This window comes from Strongylocentrotus purpuratus, unplaced genomic scaffold (assembly GCF_000002235.5).
Source record: "Strongylocentrotus purpuratus isolate Spur 01 unplaced genomic scaffold, Spur_5.0 spur5_scaffold_9, whole genome shotgun sequence".
Classification (NCBI taxonomy): Eukaryota; Metazoa; Echinodermata; class Echinoidea; order Camarodonta; family Strongylocentrotidae; genus Strongylocentrotus; species Strongylocentrotus purpuratus.
This window is the reverse complement of record NW_022145615.1, coordinates 6,572,117-6,590,711: the sequence shown is the minus strand read 5'-3', so window position 1 is coordinate 6,590,711 and position 18,595 is coordinate 6,572,117. Positions and strand designations below refer to the sequence as shown.

The 18,595-nt window shown below is 36.4% G+C and overlaps 2 protein-coding genes across 2 annotated transcripts; both read left to right on the top strand.

Annotated features, from left to right (window-relative positions):
- The first annotated feature begins 1,862 nt into the window (after positions 1-1,862).
- On the top strand, positions 1,863-6,416 carry LOC100891597 (scavenger receptor cysteine-rich type 1 protein M130-like). Its single transcript, XM_011663593.2, has 5 exons — positions 1,863-2,763; positions 3,410-3,742; positions 3,918-4,138; positions 5,034-5,184; positions 6,101-6,416. Exons 1-5 carry the CDS (start codon positions 2,655-2,657, stop codon positions 6,262-6,264), a joined length of 978 nt encoding a protein of 325 aa, XP_011661895.2. The 5' UTR covers positions 1,863-2,654; the 3' UTR covers positions 6,265-6,416.
- Positions 6,417-8,735: 2,319 nt separating this feature from the next.
- On the top strand, positions 8,736-17,254 carry LOC100891297 (lysyl oxidase homolog 2). The gene is made up of 5 exons (XM_003729241.3): positions 8,736-8,947; positions 10,974-11,339; positions 12,761-13,008; positions 13,529-13,676; positions 14,957-17,254. The coding sequence occupies exons 1-5, from the start codon at positions 8,881-8,883 to the stop codon at positions 15,109-15,111; spliced, it is 984 nt and encodes a 327-aa protein (XP_003729289.1). The 5' UTR covers positions 8,736-8,880; the 3' UTR covers positions 15,112-17,254.
- Positions 17,255-18,595: the final 1,341 nt, after the last annotated feature.

The window sequence follows — 18,595 nt, the reverse complement described above, 5'->3', positions numbered from 1 at the left end:
GTAAGAAACCAAAGAAATATAAAGAGCTGGGACCAGCAAAATTACCTCGTTATAAGAGGATTTTGTTATATCCGATATCGTTATAACGAGGTTCCACTGTACTACTACTACTACTGCTACTGCTGCTACTACTACTACCACTACTACTACTACTACTACTACTACTACTACTACTACCACTACCAAGGAGGTTTACTACCAAAACCACCACCACACTACTTTGTTCTGTCTCTCTCCCCTTCCTCCCTCCCTTTCCCTATTTCCAATTTTCTGTCTCTTTCTTGCCATTTCTTTATTTTCTTGCCTGATGATGTGATACACTGAAATATTTTCTTGTATTGTCTGTGCAATTTAAATTGTTTCTTTAATATTCAATGTGACTATTAATTTAATATTTTGCATTGAGATCTCTCCCATTTATATAATATATGTATTCTACTTCATGCTTATTTATAATTTTGAGCATGTGCCCAATTTTTATTGCTTGATTTTAGACTTGCTCAATTAATCCATGGTTTACCTTTGTAATAAATTCCTTGCTAATAAAATAACTAAATAGTTCCCGCGTTTTGTTTTTGCTTTTGAATGTGACCTTTTGTGGATGACCAGTTGAAGATGTGAATGCATATTTTGATTGAGTTTGTGTCCATATACACATGTCTGTGAGATTCGTTGTGTCTGGTTCGTTTTGTTTGGCTTGTGCTAAACGGTCGGGTCGCGTTCGGGTTCCTTTTTGAAAGTTAGCATATGGTGTCTTCACATGCAAGATTCTTTTTCCTTTTCATATTTTTCTTATAGTATACAAATCCATTCATATGACATTGATAATGATATTATGATTTATAAAGAGGATAGTTATAATTATGATAATGGGATGAAGATGGTAAAAACTGTTGCGCACCTGTTGCGCCCTGGATCCGCCACTGCATGTCATATCGAGTATTAACAAAAACAAAGGACATGTGCGAATATACCTCCACACAAGAAAAAAATGATAAAAAAAACATTAATAATAACATAGACAAAATAATCGATAAACTTGTACTTCAAGGAGACACAAATATGTCTCCATTGAGTGGGTGTTTCCTAGAAGTAATGCATGTCTTCAAAGACCCAGGAAGTTTCCAGTTTGTGGAATTAAATCAAATAACAATAATAATAATGATGATGATAATATTTCTATAGATCTGACATTTGGGAGACATTTTGGTGTTATTATACCTACTTATAGGAGACACCCACATGAAGGAGACATTTTCGTGTTAATAAACAAGAATTTATAACAATGTTAATAGAAATGATAATAATGATAATAGTTATTATAATTATAACGATAATAGTAATTTAATATAGACTAAGCCTATGTGCAATCCTTATAACCCTTTAGGCTTGTATGAAGACTAATAGTATGTTCAAAAATCTATAAAGCAAAACATACATTTTAATTATGTTACATTTATATATATATATATACATATATGTGTGCATGCTCAGTATCACTATCATTAGGAGACATGTCTCCCAATAGTATGAGAAAGACAAAATGTCTCCCTTTTGTTGCTCAGATAGTAATGAAACGTAAAGGAGACATAAATTACGACGGTATATCTTTTACCGAAAAAGTGTGTCTTTGAGGGTAAAAAGTAATTAAGTAATTGAAAGACTCTGGTTTGAAGATCTTTTCTGCGAAATAAAAACGAAAGTTTGTATGCTTGTTTTAACTTTATGGTACCATTTTGCTACTGTCTCCAAAATATTGATTTTTATCACATGTCTTCCGTATGTGCAATCCATAGTTATATATATATATATATATATATATATATTATATACATATATATATATACATATATTATGTAAATAGTTACTATATATTATCCGTTCAAGGGAATGATCGGTCTATGTTTGAGTAGATATTGGCAAACGGACATGTTGATATTTACTTAACTATTTCATTTCAGGGATAAGTTTGGATGTAAACATATATATTGGTAGGATAGGAGCAATAGTAGTGTGTTTGTGTTAGGATTACGTGACTATGTTTGTTTGTACATGTATACGAGTATTCAACTATTGTGTATCGAATTAATTTGTATTAAAAGGCAGTCCGTGTCACGAGTTTGACCAATATACATCTCCTCTTTGCCTCCATCTGTTTTACAGACTCTTATCCCAACGAGTAACATCTATTTCTGGTACCATTTGCTTAGTATGCCCTGCATCTAAATTTGTTTTTATCCAGAGCTATTAATATGCCTCCGTTGTTGTGTAAGTGTGATTAAGAAAGTGATGTAAAAAAAAAAGAAACTATAAAAAACGGTGTATTCACTAATTCGCTTATTGAACAGTACGTTTGTCGATCACACTCTACATTTTTGGCACTGTTATTGCACGAGTAACATGGGCACTTTAGATATTTTTACACGTATTTTTTTCTGATTTAAAACAAATATACACAGCCGGGCTGAAATACTGGCACTGAGCACGTTTTTTTATGGGGCATAAACGGTTAAAGTCCAAAATACATTAATTCATTCTTTGCTTATCGCATATTATAATCACACTACGTAATGTATTCCATCGGCATAAAGTACATGTACTATAAAGATTGATAACAATATATAGGGAAATGCTTATACGAGAGAGGATTATACATGTGCACTGCAGTAAGTTATAAGATCAAGAGATTAACCATGGCTTTCCTCGGGAAATTGGGTACTAGGCTGCAAACAACGGTGTTCATGCTGTCCTGCATGAGTGCAAGTAAGTTTTTGTACAACATTACCTCTTTGCCGATATTTGTTAATGAACCTATTTTGTAATTAATTATTGTTAAATTGTCACAAAAGGGTAAGAGTATATTTTCATGAGGGGATATCAAACAGGAGGTGCATACAAACTGTACAAAAAAAAAAAATGGCAGTCTTTCATTCACACAAGATTGTGACTTAAATCTATTTGAGTTATTCTAAACTGGATGAGATTCAAACAGCTGCGCAGTACATGTATCTGGGGTAACATATTCCGAGAGTGAAGTTAGGATAAGAAACGATATTAGCTTTTAAAGATAAACAAGATTAACTTTTAACTAATTGAAGAATGTAGACTCTATGATTATATTCAGATGAATTAAATCGTTCTGAGCCTTTCTATGCAAATTGATGATGATTCAGTGGCGTTTGGACAGTGGGGTCGGAGAAGGGGATGGGGTAGGGGCAAAACATCTGCCCAACTGATAATCCCTGTATTTCTGCAAAAAAGAGCACATTTTGTGAAGACAGGGGGAGAGGGGGGGGGGGGGGAGGGAGATGCACGTTTCTCATCTTCTCTATCTCTGAGCTTGTGATTGACAACAAAAAGTTTTGGGTTGGATGGAGTGACAGCTTCCCTTTTATTATCACAACTCCAGTTGCCGTTGATAGTTCTATTCGCTTGTTTGGAGGATCTTCAGACAAAGAGGGCGCTGTCCAGGTCAACGTGACAGATGAATGGAGGAACATCTGTAATGACGGATGGGATGCACTGGATGCTCTGGTAACCTGCAGACAGCTGGGGTTTACTGAAGGATATGCTTTGCTATGGTATGATACGATGAATATCCATGGTACAACTGAAGCACCAAAGAATTGGCTTGACACCGAGGGAAACGAATTCGCTTGCAACGGAAACGAGAAAACCCTGTTGTCATGCAAGCACACGAAGAGCTCCACCTATTGCCCACAACGTGCTGGCGTCGCCTGTGGTACGTCTGTTTTTTAATAAATATTTTATATAAATTAACATTTTCTTTTAATTGTTTTTAATTGTTAAATATTTGTAAAAGCTCTGAGCCCTTTTGTAATAATATTGTCGGCAATCAAAATATATCCAAGGGATTCGTTTCAAGTTTCCACTGATTCTGTTATCATTTTATCCAGGGGTCACAGAAGTCAAATACAATGACATATTGGCGGAAGATTGGGGCAACCATGATGTCACTTATGAAGTGATCACTTCAAGCGACAGGTCAGGTGGTCGAGTACTGGCTAAACATGCCTATAATTTTCAAGGCATATACTTGACTGGTGGTGTTTGCGACATGAACCAGCGAATGGCTATGTTAATATGCAGTGAACAGGGATACAGCAATGGTGGGCAGGTAAGTCTATTCCTCTTGCGACGAAACGTATTTTAAAAAGAGGATATATACACACATGGACACACACGAATATATATTATATATATATATATATATGTATATATATATATATATATATAAATATACGCTGTCGAAGTCTTTTGTTTACGGCTGATTGTCAACGAAATGGAGTTAAATCTTTTGTCAATTCTGTTTGTTGCTACGGCAGGCACCCAGTGAAAACGAATTCGTTTGATACAATTATGGAAATGCAAGCACTACTTAAACAAACAGAACTTTGTCATTCCTTGCTCATTTTTCCTGATTGAGGTGTCATGTGAAAGGGTAGAAACTCAACTTGTTAGAAATGTGATTTTCTCCATGAAATTCAGATACCGTCCGCCAAATGACTTTTCAGTTTCCTCTCTTCAAATTCATTGTAATCACTCATATGTGAAATACGTATTATATGATTGACATCAAATGAAAGAAGTTATGATAATTTTCGATTTCGTTTTTTCTGGGACGCACTGTATATGATTAAAGCGTAATTCGCTGTCCGTATTTTGTCGCGCGTAGCTACTTTCTTTCATAGATCTTCCGTTGCACAAAAAAAAAAAAAAAAAAAAAAAAAAAAAGAGGAGAGGCAGAAGAACAAAAACGAGAATAATAAGACGAAGGTAGAAGATAAAAATAAGAAATAGAAAATTTCAAAAAAAAGTAGAAGAAGGAGAGTAATAAAACAAAAACGGTGTCAACCAGTGTGTATGAGCTGTTATGAGTGTGAGTTGTAGGTCTGCATATTTCTAGCATGGTATCACATTTAATCATTACTTACTGTCTATTATGTTTATTTTCTGAACTTTTGTTCTTGTTCTAAATTCGCCCTTTTCTCCATTAATATCTTCCTTTCTAGGTACTGAAAGTTCCGTCCTTAGATGGCCTACCGATGCTTGTTAGCACAGTATCATGTGGTTGGAATAATAGGGATTCTGGATGGTGCGAACGGACGTACACATCGACGGGTGTTTGCACCGATGGTATCCAATATAATGGTGTCCAGTGTTGTGAGTGAATTGTTGTTTCAGGTTCCTGCCTTCATCATCTCATGAAATGATTAATTGTATCCATGGCTCTTATCTAAAGTTGAATACGATTCTTTAGAACAAACTGACTATGGAATCGCAACACTTATCCAATCCAATCCACCCCGGGAACTCACAATATTACACCGAGGTCCATTCGTTCACGATTTTGCCGATGCACGCATAGCGCGAGGAGGGGGAGGGTGGGGGGGGGGGGGGGGGGTGGTTTTAACTTGATATTTCGTAAGTGTATGCCGCCATGATCTTTCATACCTTTTAGGCATGTTAGGCGCAATATATTTATACAATGCAAGTCTTCACAGTTTTCCCCATCTATACTTAATTCCATATGTACGTAAGTGTAAGCCTTGATATTATGACCTACAGTTGTATGAGATTCAATTACATACCTTAAGACCAGCATCTATCTACTTTGCCAATATGACAAGGTAATGAATAATCATCATCTTTCAAAATAAAATTTAAAATATACCTTTTTTTCTCCAAAAAAAAAAAATTGTATTTGCACGACCCTTTTGCACTGTACCCACATTATCACATTGTATTTTTTTCCGTTTTTATTGTTCTGTTTCGTCACATATTTTGTATTTGTATTGATTATATAATTTGATAGATATATGCTTTTGAACCTCGATCCTGTTGGACTATTGGACTTAGGCCTTGAGCTTTTTTTTAACCCCGACAACAAATAATCTACTTTAATTTCATGTTACTTTATGTACCTTAGTTCATTCCATGCCTTTGTTCTTATAACACATTGATGTCTATACTGTGATCATCTTCAATAAACCTTTAGTGGCCATTTACGAATTTTCACATGTTAATGTACTATGCGGAAATAAATGAATGTGAGATTGACATTTTTTCTTTTTCATAGATACAACATTGGCGCCGTCTGTCACTGGTGCCCTAGTTTTCGCTGCTCTGGCGTCCTTGATTATCCTCATAGCCGGTGCGTGTGCTGTACGTTGGATCTTGAAAGATCGAAAACCTTCCCACGTTCCCCTCAATATTGATGTGAATGAGCCTGATGACGTTTAATGAATACAAAAATATGTATTTTTGTTTGTTTAAATGGGATATAAATGCATGAAATCATCAAATTACTCCCCAATTCTCACTCGTCTTCTGCCCTAGTTTCGAAATCCTGCTAGCGTAAAGAAGAAGACCACGGCCTCGTGTATACGTTTTTGGCGACGGTCGCTGTTTTAAGGGGGGGGGGGGGTGGGGGTTAACAAAACAAAACTAAAATCCGACCGACCGACCGACCCAGGTTCTGGCATTTAAAGAGCAATATTTTTTTTTTTTAAAGGTCTAATCCAGAAACCTAACTTATATAAGGAGGTTGATCTATTATCATTTGTTTTCTTCTACGAATTTTCATTTCACATTGCACTAGTATTAAAAACGATTTTTAATGAAGGTCTTTATAGTTTTTCATGTTTATGCTTTTAACAGAGCTCTTTCTGTGTAGATTATGTTCGCTCATATTCATGAAATCCATGCATTCCCACATTTTCTTTACAAGAAAAGTCGCACACCACTGGAGTTTGGCATAAGTTTGGTATTCTTCCAGCGTCAGTCATACTGATGTAGCATGGTACATTGTGTATGTTATACTATTTTAAGTCATGCTTTTTTTTGAGGGACATATCTTCAAAATATTTAATCAACATTTCTAACAACCACCAAACACACTTCATACGACAAGTGTGCTGTCCTGTTGTTGTTGTTGTTGTTGTTGGTGGTGTTGTTCTGTGATTTGGCACATTTGTAAGAAGAACAAATGTTTAAATTGATCTTAGCATCTTGTCAGTATTCTTGTCTGTGACTGTTAGGAGTGAAAGAGCGGGAGCCATTCCTCAAACTGAACGGCGAATGAGGGGTTGGGGGGGGGGGGGGGTTGGGGGTTGGGGGTTGGGGTTGGAATTGCAACACGAGAAGAAGCTGATGATACGACTCATTCAGCCCCCTCCCACCACGTGATGGCATTTGCTCTCACATTTCAACCATATCTTATTCATACAGATTACCCCCCCCCCCCCCGTCAACACCACCACCGACCCCCTTCCTGGCTGGACCCGCCATACGCCATATGATGGCTCAGTGGTAGAGCAGTTGTTTCGTAACTGGGACGCCCCAGGTTCAAAACGGAATGGATTAACTTGTAACCCTAACTCATGTTCTTAAGAAATTTATCCTCATTATCCAGTCCCTCGGATAGGACTTAAAACCGATCCCCTTTTTGTACTTTGAGTCAGAATCTTTCACATTTCCTGACAATAATTATCATCCTAGCTTTTTCTGTTCATATATCGACATGTTATCCAGGAAATGGTTATAACAAAATAGAACCCACTGTCGAAAAATCAACTTAAGCCAATTTCAATAGCCTTGAACTTGTGCGTCACCTACTGCAATATGCGAACATGGCAATGGCGTATTACCTATTACGAACATGATTTCAATAGGGTACTGAAATTGCCAGTCGATCAGTTTCTCTTTCAAAAATAGTTTCAATTTTGTTTTATGTAGAAAATGTCTATTACTGAGGAAAGACTGCCTATTAAACTTAAAGCAAAACGTTATTAAATATCTACTTGTTCTAGTTGGTTTCATCAATCCTGAATACAGAAGTGATGAAGTGAGAAAATGAAATAAAATTATTTACATTTTTACCATGCTTAGAACTAATACATGTCGTTTTGAAGAATTGTGATGTTGTTGTTGATCTTCTCTTGCAGAAACCTTTTCTACCATGTATTTCTACCATGTCTTCTTCCTTATGGCGTGGTAGCCTTGCAAATTGTCCCTTGGTTCTATATAGTATGCGAAATGATTTTCTTAGCAGTTGTTTTGGATATAAACGATTCTATGTACCAAGTTATGTGTGTGTGTGTGCATGTTTGTGTTCATTAACGCACACGAAAGAGAGAGAGAGAGAGCGGTAGGGGGGGGGGGGGTTTCGGGGGTTTCGGGGGTTAGGATTCGGTAAGGGGATGTCCACATAATTATAAGGACCTACGTTCGTTTAATGCCCCTTTTTGTGGCAAATACTGGTCTCTTATTGGACTATGGCCCAGTTTATATAATAACGATTTGATATTTGATGTTATGTTAATTATGTGGGATATCGCAAACTAATAGCAAGCGAAATAATGATAAATCAAATGATAGAGAGAGAGAGAGAGAGAGCGAGAGCGAAATGAGGGAACGAATGGATGCATGTATATTATATAGACATGGAGTGATATATATATATATAGAGAGAGAGAGAGAGAGAGAGAGAGAGGAAGAGAGAGAGAGAATGAGAGGGAGAAAGAGAGAGAGAGAGAGAGAGAGAGAGAGGGGGGGGGGGGGGGGTCTTGGGGTGACATGAAGAGTAAGAAAGAGAGAATAGATATAGTAGACATTACCAGACACTGGTTACAACGTCCTCTCTTTGTATCGGTTTCAAATTTCAGAATTCACTCTAAGCATTCCATACTACGACCAAACAAATACACCGACTCCGTTCGATTGCTTGTACATACATTATAGGTAAACAGAATGGGAAACGCACGTACACAAACGACTGAACTCATGTGCCGTCTGACAAAAAATCTCACAAGCAGTAAATCAATATAATATTTCGTATACTATAAGCGGTGCATCAAAATGGCGCTGGAGACATGGAATAGTGTGCTAAGATCAGGGCTTCTCTTCGTACTCTGCACATATACACGTGAGTGGTGACGTAGATAACGTGATAAGGGAAGCTGGGCAGAGGTTCACAGCTTTCTCGTTTGTGGATTTGGAGAAAAATGTGCATCATATTGCTTATAATTTTAACCGCGAATATTAGGATGCCTTCATTATACCTTTGAGAGATTCATAAAAACCTGCTTGCAAAATATAATTTAACTGCTTAATATTATCTGCCCAGACATGCTACGTGTGGGTAAACATGTGAGTTTGGTTTCGTTTATTATGAAGTGATTCTTGAAGTTGAATGCATACTTTTATGCCCAAAGAAGCGCCTGGTGATTGTTGATGTTAGAACTCAAAGCGATTGGAAGGGGCAAATATTTCCTCCTTAATATATTCCTTGGAAGAATGTGGGAAACAATCGTTTTAACCAATTATATCAAAGGGAACCATTATTGAAAAATGGTATATATTCATGTCTGTTGAATATTACCATGGACGTGAGAGTGAGCCTTGGTAAGTTGTCATGAAGACATTGCATGCAGTATATGTCAATGGTCGCGTCATGTGCAGTCGTACGTCATGCAAATGGGGTCTCGAGTACTTACGTCATTGCGAATGTGGTGGATATAATAAAGTCATTATTTCATTGGAATACAAACCACAAATGCAGGCGTTTGCATGAAGTTTGTATACAATGCAGCCGGACAAGTATAAGTTTAATACTTTAAGTAAGAAATTGACTGAAATGATGTAATACCTGTCACGTCATTGTTGTAGTTGTAGGTAATTGGATCTATGATATTTACACTGTATACCCATCACTTAACGCCATGAATCTATGGATATTGAGTCTGTCAACCCAATTAAAATTGAATTAGGCCTAAAGTAAATTTTCCAATACAAACAAATAAACCCCAAAAAAGACCTGATAACCTAATTTAAAACTCTCATATCGTAATACTTTATAGACCCATTTTTTCAAATTATTAATATTAATTGGGCGTCACCTGTGCCTGGGAGGCGAAACGCTTACTGAATCATTGTTACCCTTGGGTCTCTCCTCCAGGTATAACTGATTGGGGTTGTTTTATTCAACACGACAGCAACGACCTTCGTCAAGTTAACAAGAGGGCAATTTCAATATCTCATTGTTTACCCCAAAGACAAGATGTTCAGATTACGTAATACACCGTTTGTAATAATAAAAAACACGTTTCTACAGGTGATTTTTTTTTTTTTGTAATCGTGTCGTAAGTACTATTTATCATTATTTCTATTTGTTTATTTGTTCGTTTCACAATAGAAAGTACATGATTAAATAGTTAATGACAATGTTTGGAATGATTCTTCCCCATCAACGATTAATTTTTATTCCCTGGAGTTCTAAAGTAATCACCACGATCGCAAATGCCTTCCACAATAATGCCAAGAAAATCACCTTGTGCGTTACCTATCGAAATGTGTGAATATATCGATGACACATAATTAGTGTAATTAAGCCACCCTTAAAGGAACGTGGTAACATTGTTCAAATGAGAGAAAATAATAATAGATGCACAATCAAAGATATTCTGAAAGTTTGAGTGAAAAAGGCTCATTATTTATAATAAAAATTGGGAAAAACTGATCTGATCGATTCCTTAATTCTCCCAATTATATTATTACATTTTAGGTGAATGAAAATCGTCACAAAGCAATGAATTGGCTCTATATACCATTCCAGTCATTTAAGTGTTGACAGAATTTTTAAAAACCTGTCTTATGTCTTATTTTCATGGAAAAACGGTTGGGAAAATTCAAAAATGATTGGACGAATTTACTGTTAATCACTGTTAGACCCATACATATCTTTGTGGCTTGAGAATTTTCTCAGGATTTTTTGCCCGTTAGAGGGTTAATACAGTAGAAGGAATATAATAAGTAGCATTTCATATAAAAAAGTGCACAATTTTTTCATCAACCTTTAACAATGTTACCGAGTCACTTAAAGGTATTTTCTCGAAAGTCTTTGCGACGGTGTTCATTGAATTCTTTCATTTTCCCCTCGATCTGAATCGAAGTTATTGCTGGTAGTAGGGATTCCATTCGCCTCCTTGGGGGAGCTTCGGATAAAGAGGGATTCGTGCAGGTCAACGTCAGAGGTGTTTGGAAGGCCATCTGCAGAACCGAGTGGGACGCACTGGATGCTCTGGTGGTCTGCAGAGAACTGGGATTTGCTGATGGATATGTACAGGTTTGGAGAGAAGGCATTCTAAGCCGGGGTTACCATGCCAATAACTCCTTAGTCACAGTCACGCCAACACCAACGCCGCACTACTCTATCGAGGGAAACGAATTCGCCTGCAACGGCACGGAAAATTCGTTGTTATCCTGCAAATACAACAGGGCGAGTTCCTATTGTATAGGCCATGCTGGAGTCGCATGTGGTAGGTATGATTTTAAGATGTCGTGGTTAATTTAGTAATTATACAACTCTTTGTAGAGGTGACGTTGCATAGTGGATACAAGGTAAAACATTGTTAAAATACCCATCGTAGCACGAATATCCTTTGGCAAAACATATAACTACAATTGCCCCACTCGACCCAGGTGAGGTAGCCTAAATGGTAAGCTTAGCTTACCTTGTGCTTGAGCGCTGCCAAGTCAGTAGTGCTAATAAATAGCGCCCCCTAAAGTTTTGGGAATTGGCTTTCTTTCTGTGGCCGTACTTACATCGTTTCTTGCCAAAACCATACCCTTTTTTGGATTTAGATACTTAAAGATGTGCCCTTTTCAGCCAAGTACAAAATGATGTACCCTAACTCTGATTAAATTTGAGAAAATTGCCATCCAAATTCAGAAAAATTGCGAAATAACTTCAACTTGCTCTAAAATAACGATCCTTTAATATACCTACGTCAATGAAACTTAGCATACACATGTATCCAAGCACGTGACAAATTTGAGCTAAGTTTGGTTAGATTTGATGACATCAGCGCAAAATTATTGCCCAAAATCATGAATTTGTTATGCATTACGTAACAGCCCATTAAATGCGTGTAATACACGCAGATGACAATGGCGTCAACCTGACCGCAATGAAGTGTTCTTTCAAATGATACCAAATACGTTATATGTTTTCTCCTTGAAATTTTGCAGTAATATTCCGGGTTTTAAAACGCGGTGCACCTCGAAGCCGGATTTTTGAAAATTGTCAAGACTACATTTTATACTCTGCATGATTGTGATAGTATGGGCGGCTGTTTGTGCCACAGCACGCGTCACCACATGTTCATCATGCCCCAAATCCCATTGGTTTTGCAGGCAGTGCTTGCAAGCCCTTTCTAGGTCCTTTCCTCTATTCCAATTGCCTTCAAACTTCGTAGGCATAGTCTCTAGCATTCCTTCAGGGTCACTGTATTCTTCGTTCTCCGGAATCCCTCATGTGTGACCGTCCAGGCGCCATTTTGTCCGTTTTGGACCTCTTTGTGGCCTTTCTTTCGCCCTACCTATCTCCAATATCACGGAAGATATCCCTTATAAAAAAGTACCATGGTAACCATGTTTTTTTGGTCCAAGTATCAAACAATGATAAACATAAGGTCATCAAACAATAAATTTCATGGTGGATGGTAATTTGAACAAAAAAACATGGTTACCATGGTAATTTGTTTACTTCTTACAAATTGCTCTGGATATTCCGAGAGAAGCTCTTTCGTTTGAAACGTAGAAACACGTGCGTCATTGCACGCACATCGTTGAAACACGATTGCACATCTAGTGTTCTGCTTGATTTTGTTTATACCCGATGTCTACGAAATTGCCAAAAAATCATCCATCTTCTCTACATTTGTTCAATTTGATCCAGGTGTCACCACCAAAGAATACGGAGCATTGTTGGCTGATTCACTGTCCACGCACGGCGGTCGTTATGTAGACTACACTGTCCCCACATTTTCGGGGAAATCGACTGGCCGGGTGTTGTCTCCAGATTTGAATAGCTATCAACCTGTGTATAAAGCCGACAGAGTTCACGTTACAGGCGGTGTATGTAACATGGACAAGATGGCGGCAATGTTGATATGTGGCGATCAAGGGTATCCCAATGGTGGCAAGGTAATTTATCTACATGTATTTTTTTTTTTTATTTTGTTAAACAATTTATGTATTTATGTCTTATGTAATCAATTTTCTTATTTCTTTATTTCTTTATTTTGTATCATTTATTAATTCATTTATTTAGTTTTGTTATTCATGCTTTATTAAGTAAAATCAATTGTCGCATTGGATGTACAAGTGTGATAATTCATAGCATACCAGATACAAAATTCTTCTCTAACCATTATGGCTATGCCAAAAGATGATGTAGTTTGCAGTTGCATATCCAGAGATCCCCTACAGACCAGGGGTTTATTTCCTCTTTGTCACTAAAGAAGTGTGTGTGTGTGTGTGTGTGTGTGGGGGGCTCCACCTTTTGCAGAATACCAATCAAAGTATTCAAGCATGATGGAGTGGAAGGATGCATTTGCAAATTTTTAGAAATGACCAATATGGATTATTATGTCAAGGAACTATTAGATTTAATTGTGGTCTTTAATACCCTCCTTTATTAATGTCCTTCCCCTCCATATTATAGGTAATCCACTTGCCACCAATACCCAACCTACCTAAGCTGATTCACACATTAACTTGTATTGGAGCTACACGTCTGTGGGAATGTGACGTGGTATATACAGAGGAGGGGTTGTGTCCTGATGGTGTTCAGTACAATAGCGTCGAGTGTTGTGAGTATTCTTATAAGAACAGTATTTATCTTGTTTTTTTATCATGGCATGTGGGGAGCTCATTATACCCTAAATGAAACATTCGTCATACTGGAGCACTGAAACAAGTCACTAAAGAAAAATAAACACCCACACATCCGCACGCACACATTGATAGGTTGTTCCTTTAATAACATGATGCGTAAAGCTGCCAATTAGAATAACAACTAAAGAAGCAAAAACATAAACACTTAAGAAAACAATCAAAATGACATAAAGGAAAACAAAAAGGAAAGTTGTTATACAGTGTACTCCTCTTTGTCATATCTCTGCTATTGGCCGTTTAGCTGTATTAAACACAAAACGCTCTTTGTCAGATTCATCCTTATATACGTGTAGTTTTTCATGCATTTTGTAGGTAACTTTACTATTTCGGTGGTCTAAGTTCGGCAATAATTTGTTCGTGTTATTTTATTTTCTTTACCCCTGCAACAGTCTGAATCCTAATATTTTCATGCCAATGATGCAAAATAGCCAAATCTTGATATTTCGTGCTACTGATTATGATATGACTCGTATACCGCAATTACGATAACGTGTACAATGTATTGTACTCTTAGAAATACTAGTTAAAGATATGCCTAGATGGTGATGTATCTACACAACTACAGGCATGTTTTATTAACGCAATTCGGCTAATATTTAGCTTATTATGAAGTAATTCTTCTTTTTTTTCACCCTAACCGGACATTATATTACTCAATTTGGCTAAAGAATATAGACCTACCAGAATAAGTTTGATGCTGGACAAATTTTTATTTACCCAATATATTTAATTTGATGATATGTGACGAGTTGCGAACTATAACGAAACATGTACGTCTTAATGATTCTAAAGCAGGGCTCCCACTTAGCCGAGTTAGAACCTCGAGTTGTGGCAAGCTGGCGCGATCTTATGGCAAGCGGTTTTATTATTAATTTATATCAATAAATCAATTCTTGATATCAAGAAATAATTTTACGTTGTAAAGCAATGGTAACTCTTGATATCAAGAATTTGATTTCGTGATATCAGGAATTCGATTTCGTGATATCAAGAATTGGTTCCAACTCGGCTAAGTGGGAGCCCTGCTTTAGCTGTAGAGTTGCACTGGGTCTTCTGCAGTTACAAACAAAGCGTCGGGTCCGTGGCACGCCGTTGGTAGCAAATTGAAAAGCTATAAAGGCTCGTTAAGATATGCCACTCGGTTCGTATGTGCGGTATTTCAGAACATTGTTTTCTTTTTGTTCTTCTCCTCAAGACACAAAGTTGCAACCATCTGTCTTCGGGTCCTTGGCTTTCCTCGGTGTGGCTTCTATTCTTATCCTCATTGCTGGTGCGTTTGGCGTGTCGAGGATTTTGCGGAAACCAAAAACGTTATCAGTTCCTCACCCCGAATCCCATGAACACTCCTGATGAATGATACGAAGCTGTTTACTCCTACAAACCGAAGTGTTTGTGTCTCATTTTCAATAGAGCAAAAATTGCTAGTGCAAACTCCTGGACATTACCACTACAGCAGCACTCAGCGAACAACTTTTCCAAATACATCGGTTACACCAACGAAACCGACGCAAGACCACAACAGGTAGCACCAAAAACTACATCGAATGGCGAATAAGGTAAGCCTGGAGTTTGTGTGGAGCCGGATTAGCGTTGTCACTGACGTGTACGACAATAATGTATACTACCCACTGGACTACTGGTTATCCGGCACATGTTCGCTAGAGTCAGGTAATGAGATGATAATATCACGTTTAGAGATTACCTTAGTAATGAAGCAACAGACTCTATGTTTTGGAAACCGATTAAAAATTTTGAGGTTCAAGATCTTTTATTCACTTTGAATCTAAAGAAAACATGTGGTTACGATAATATTCCAGCTAGATTGCTAAAAGATATGATTTTTCTTTTTAGTTGCAAGACCATTGGCTTATTTTTTAAACCAATTATTCGTGCTGGGTCTTGTTCCAGAGGCGATGAAAGTAGCTAAAGTAACACCTATTTCTAAAAAGGGGGTGAGAGAAATACCAAGTAATTACCGACCAATCTAAGTGTTGCCTTTGTTGGCAAAGCTATGTGAGAAATTAATATATAAGAGGCTACTTGATTATCTTGAAATAAATAGTGTCTTGTATAACCACGAATATGATTTTCGTAAACACTACAGTACAAAGTTGTCGTTAATGAATTTAAATAATGATGTAAAATCGTTGGATAAGGGTAGGATCACCCTAGACGTATTCCCAGATTTTCAGAAAGCTTTTGATACGATAGACAGCACAATACTGGTTATTAGGGGACTGCTACTTCAGTAGTTTAAAGATTATCTTTATGAAAGATTTCAGTGTGTTAATTCTGATGGACATGGTTCATTACTACATTTAACATTTATTTCCTTTCGGGCACATTCAAAACCAATATTCCAGGAGTTAAAATTATTGAATGTGTATCAACTATATAAACTATATATCTATTTGTGTTTTATGCATCAATTATTGAATAATAGATTGCCACAGTCCCCTATTTAGTACGGCTCTTTCGTACAGCACAGATATGAGACAAGACAAAGAAAAAATATAAAAAATAAGTATGCCTAAAGTAAGGACAACGCAAGGTACATTTTCTGTGTCATACAGAGGCATATGCTTCTGGAATGATTTACCTTTGTTCCTACGGGGAAAAAAGCTTATTTTTTTGTTTTCGTAGTACTCTAACTGCACAAATGTTAATATAATAACTGTGTTCACCTTTTAACCAAGCTTCTTTCCTTTATTAGACATTAAACATAAACTCTATATTTGTAGACAGTTATCATATTTAACTGTATTATCTTATACGGAATGTCTATTTATATTCGTTTAGGCTTTGTACTAAACAAACACGTATTATGTGTAATATATACATGGCATAGTATGTAGCTTAAGTATAAACATGTACCTGTATTCAATAAGTCATATTTATTTGTATATACATTTATTTATCTATATATATATATATATGTACACACATTGTTATATGTTAAGATACTGTACTTTAAAGGTACCAGACATGATTAGCATTTTATGCTTTTTTATGGTCCCTATTATTCATTCCAGATATTTGTTAAAGATACTGTATTTGAACGTTTTGATAATAAAACTTCAACTCAAACTCACTGTATCCGGAATGGATTTAACTCCAAAGAAAGTGTTCCGTATGACAAAAAGGGGGCTTTCACTCTTCTGTATTAGATTAGTTGTGCAGTGTCTAAATTAACATAAGAAGTATTATATTTTGCCTATTTTCGTTGTTGCAAGGTTCTTCGAAATAAATTTGTTATTACTTGTATTTTTTCATTTTGAAAATTATGTAGATAGATTTATGATGTGCCTATGATTCGTCAGAGTTATCTATGTAGGTATTTTGTGTTGTACATCTATTTAATTTATAGCAAAACTTTATTACATATCTAGTACTAGTTAGATTGTTATAAATCCTGAATACGGAAGTGATAGTGAAAAGGATTTTTTTTTTTTACATTTTTACAATTTTTACCAATAAATACATGTAGTTTTTAAGAAAATTATGTTTTTTCAGATTTTGTTTGCTGATCTTTTGTTTATGATTCAGGTAATCAGGTATCTCTATTATGGCATGGGATGAACCTTGCTTCTTGTATGAAATATGATTTTCGTAGCAGTTATTTAGGATATAAATAATTCATTGTGTCAATCATTTAGCTCTGTTTAGTCTCATTTGACAACGCCCCATATCGTCAGAGTCAGCAGCCTAACATGTTAGCCTATGGACTTTTACAAAAACAAATCGTTAAAAAAAAAAAAAAAAAAAAAAAAAAAAAAAAAAAAAAAAAAATCATTTTTTGTTTGAACGAAAAGCACATCCACCCCGACGTACGTTGACACTAGCTCTTTCATTGGAACCCTCATGGCCTATTGACTTTTGAAAGTTCATCCACCGTAATTTGTGTAAAATAGGTCGCAAGCTCGCCGTTGCATATATAACGCATGTAACAGGTCAAACTTTGGACGCAATTTACCACGCGATTGTAAGATTATAGGTCAAGCACACGAAGGATAAAAAGCATGAATTATCAGATATCAGTTCTGCTTGGTTCACTATGTCCACTTCAGCCACCCCCCACCGTAATTTTTCCATTTAGTATGGGCAAACATTTTGCTGAGGTAAGCAAAAACATGAATATTTATGAACACCATGGACTATTCGATTATTAACAGAGGGGTGCAATTGTGCACCACATCAAATTCCCCTACTTTCAGTCAAGTATTTCATTTTATTATGTAGTTTGGTAGGTTCATTTTACTAACTGTTTAATTTCAGATATCAATGAGCGAAAATGAGACAAACGGAGCAATATGGTATGTGCGTGTGTGTATGTGTGTGTTCATTCACACACATGAAAAAGAGAGAGAGAGAGACGGGGGGGGGATAACATTTGTAATTTAAACGTTTCGAATTCGACAATTCATCGTCATTTGCACTAAATTATAATAGGATTTGGGAAAGGGATGTCCATATATAATCATAAGGAGCTACGTTCGTTTAATTCCCCCTTTTAGTGGCAAATACCTATTATTCAATAGATTATGACCAAGCTTACATAATTATGAATGTGAATTATGTGGGATATCGCAAAACTAATAGCGAGAGAGAAAAATATATAAATCAAACTGGACACTGTGGGAGAGAGAGAGAGATAGAGAGAGAGGGGTGATATGAAGAGATATATTTATACACACATATATATATATATATATATAAAGAGAGAGAGAGAGAGAGTAGACAATACCAGACTCTGGTTACAACGGCCTGTTTTTGTATCGGTTTCAACATTTTAGAATTATTTTTTAGCGTTCCATATTACGAATTAACCGAATAA

Bases quoted from the DNA above. Each gene is read 5' to 3' on its own strand.
- LOC100891297 (XM_003729241.3), top strand. From the start codon at position 8,881: ATGGCGCTGGAGACATGGAATAGTGTGCTAAGATCAGGGCTTCTCTTC. The intron at 11,340-12,760 runs GTAGGTATGATT...AATTTGATCCAG, and splicing joins CCATGCTGGAGTCGCATGTG to GTGTCACCACCAAAGAATAC. The intron at 13,009-13,528 runs GTAATTTATCTA...TCCATATTATAG, and splicing joins GGTATCCCAATGGTGGCAAG to GTAATCCACTTGCCACCAAT.
- LOC100891597 (XM_011663593.2), top strand. From the start codon at position 2,655: ATGTGCACTGCAGTAAGTTATAAGATCAAGAGATTAACCATGGCTTTC. The intron at 2,764-3,409 runs GTAAGTTTTTGT...TCACAACTCCAG, and splicing joins GCTGTCCTGCATGAGTGCAA to TTGCCGTTGATAGTTCTATT. The intron at 3,743-3,917 runs GTACGTCTGTTT...CATTTTATCCAG, and splicing joins ACGTGCTGGCGTCGCCTGTG to GGGTCACAGAAGTCAAATAC.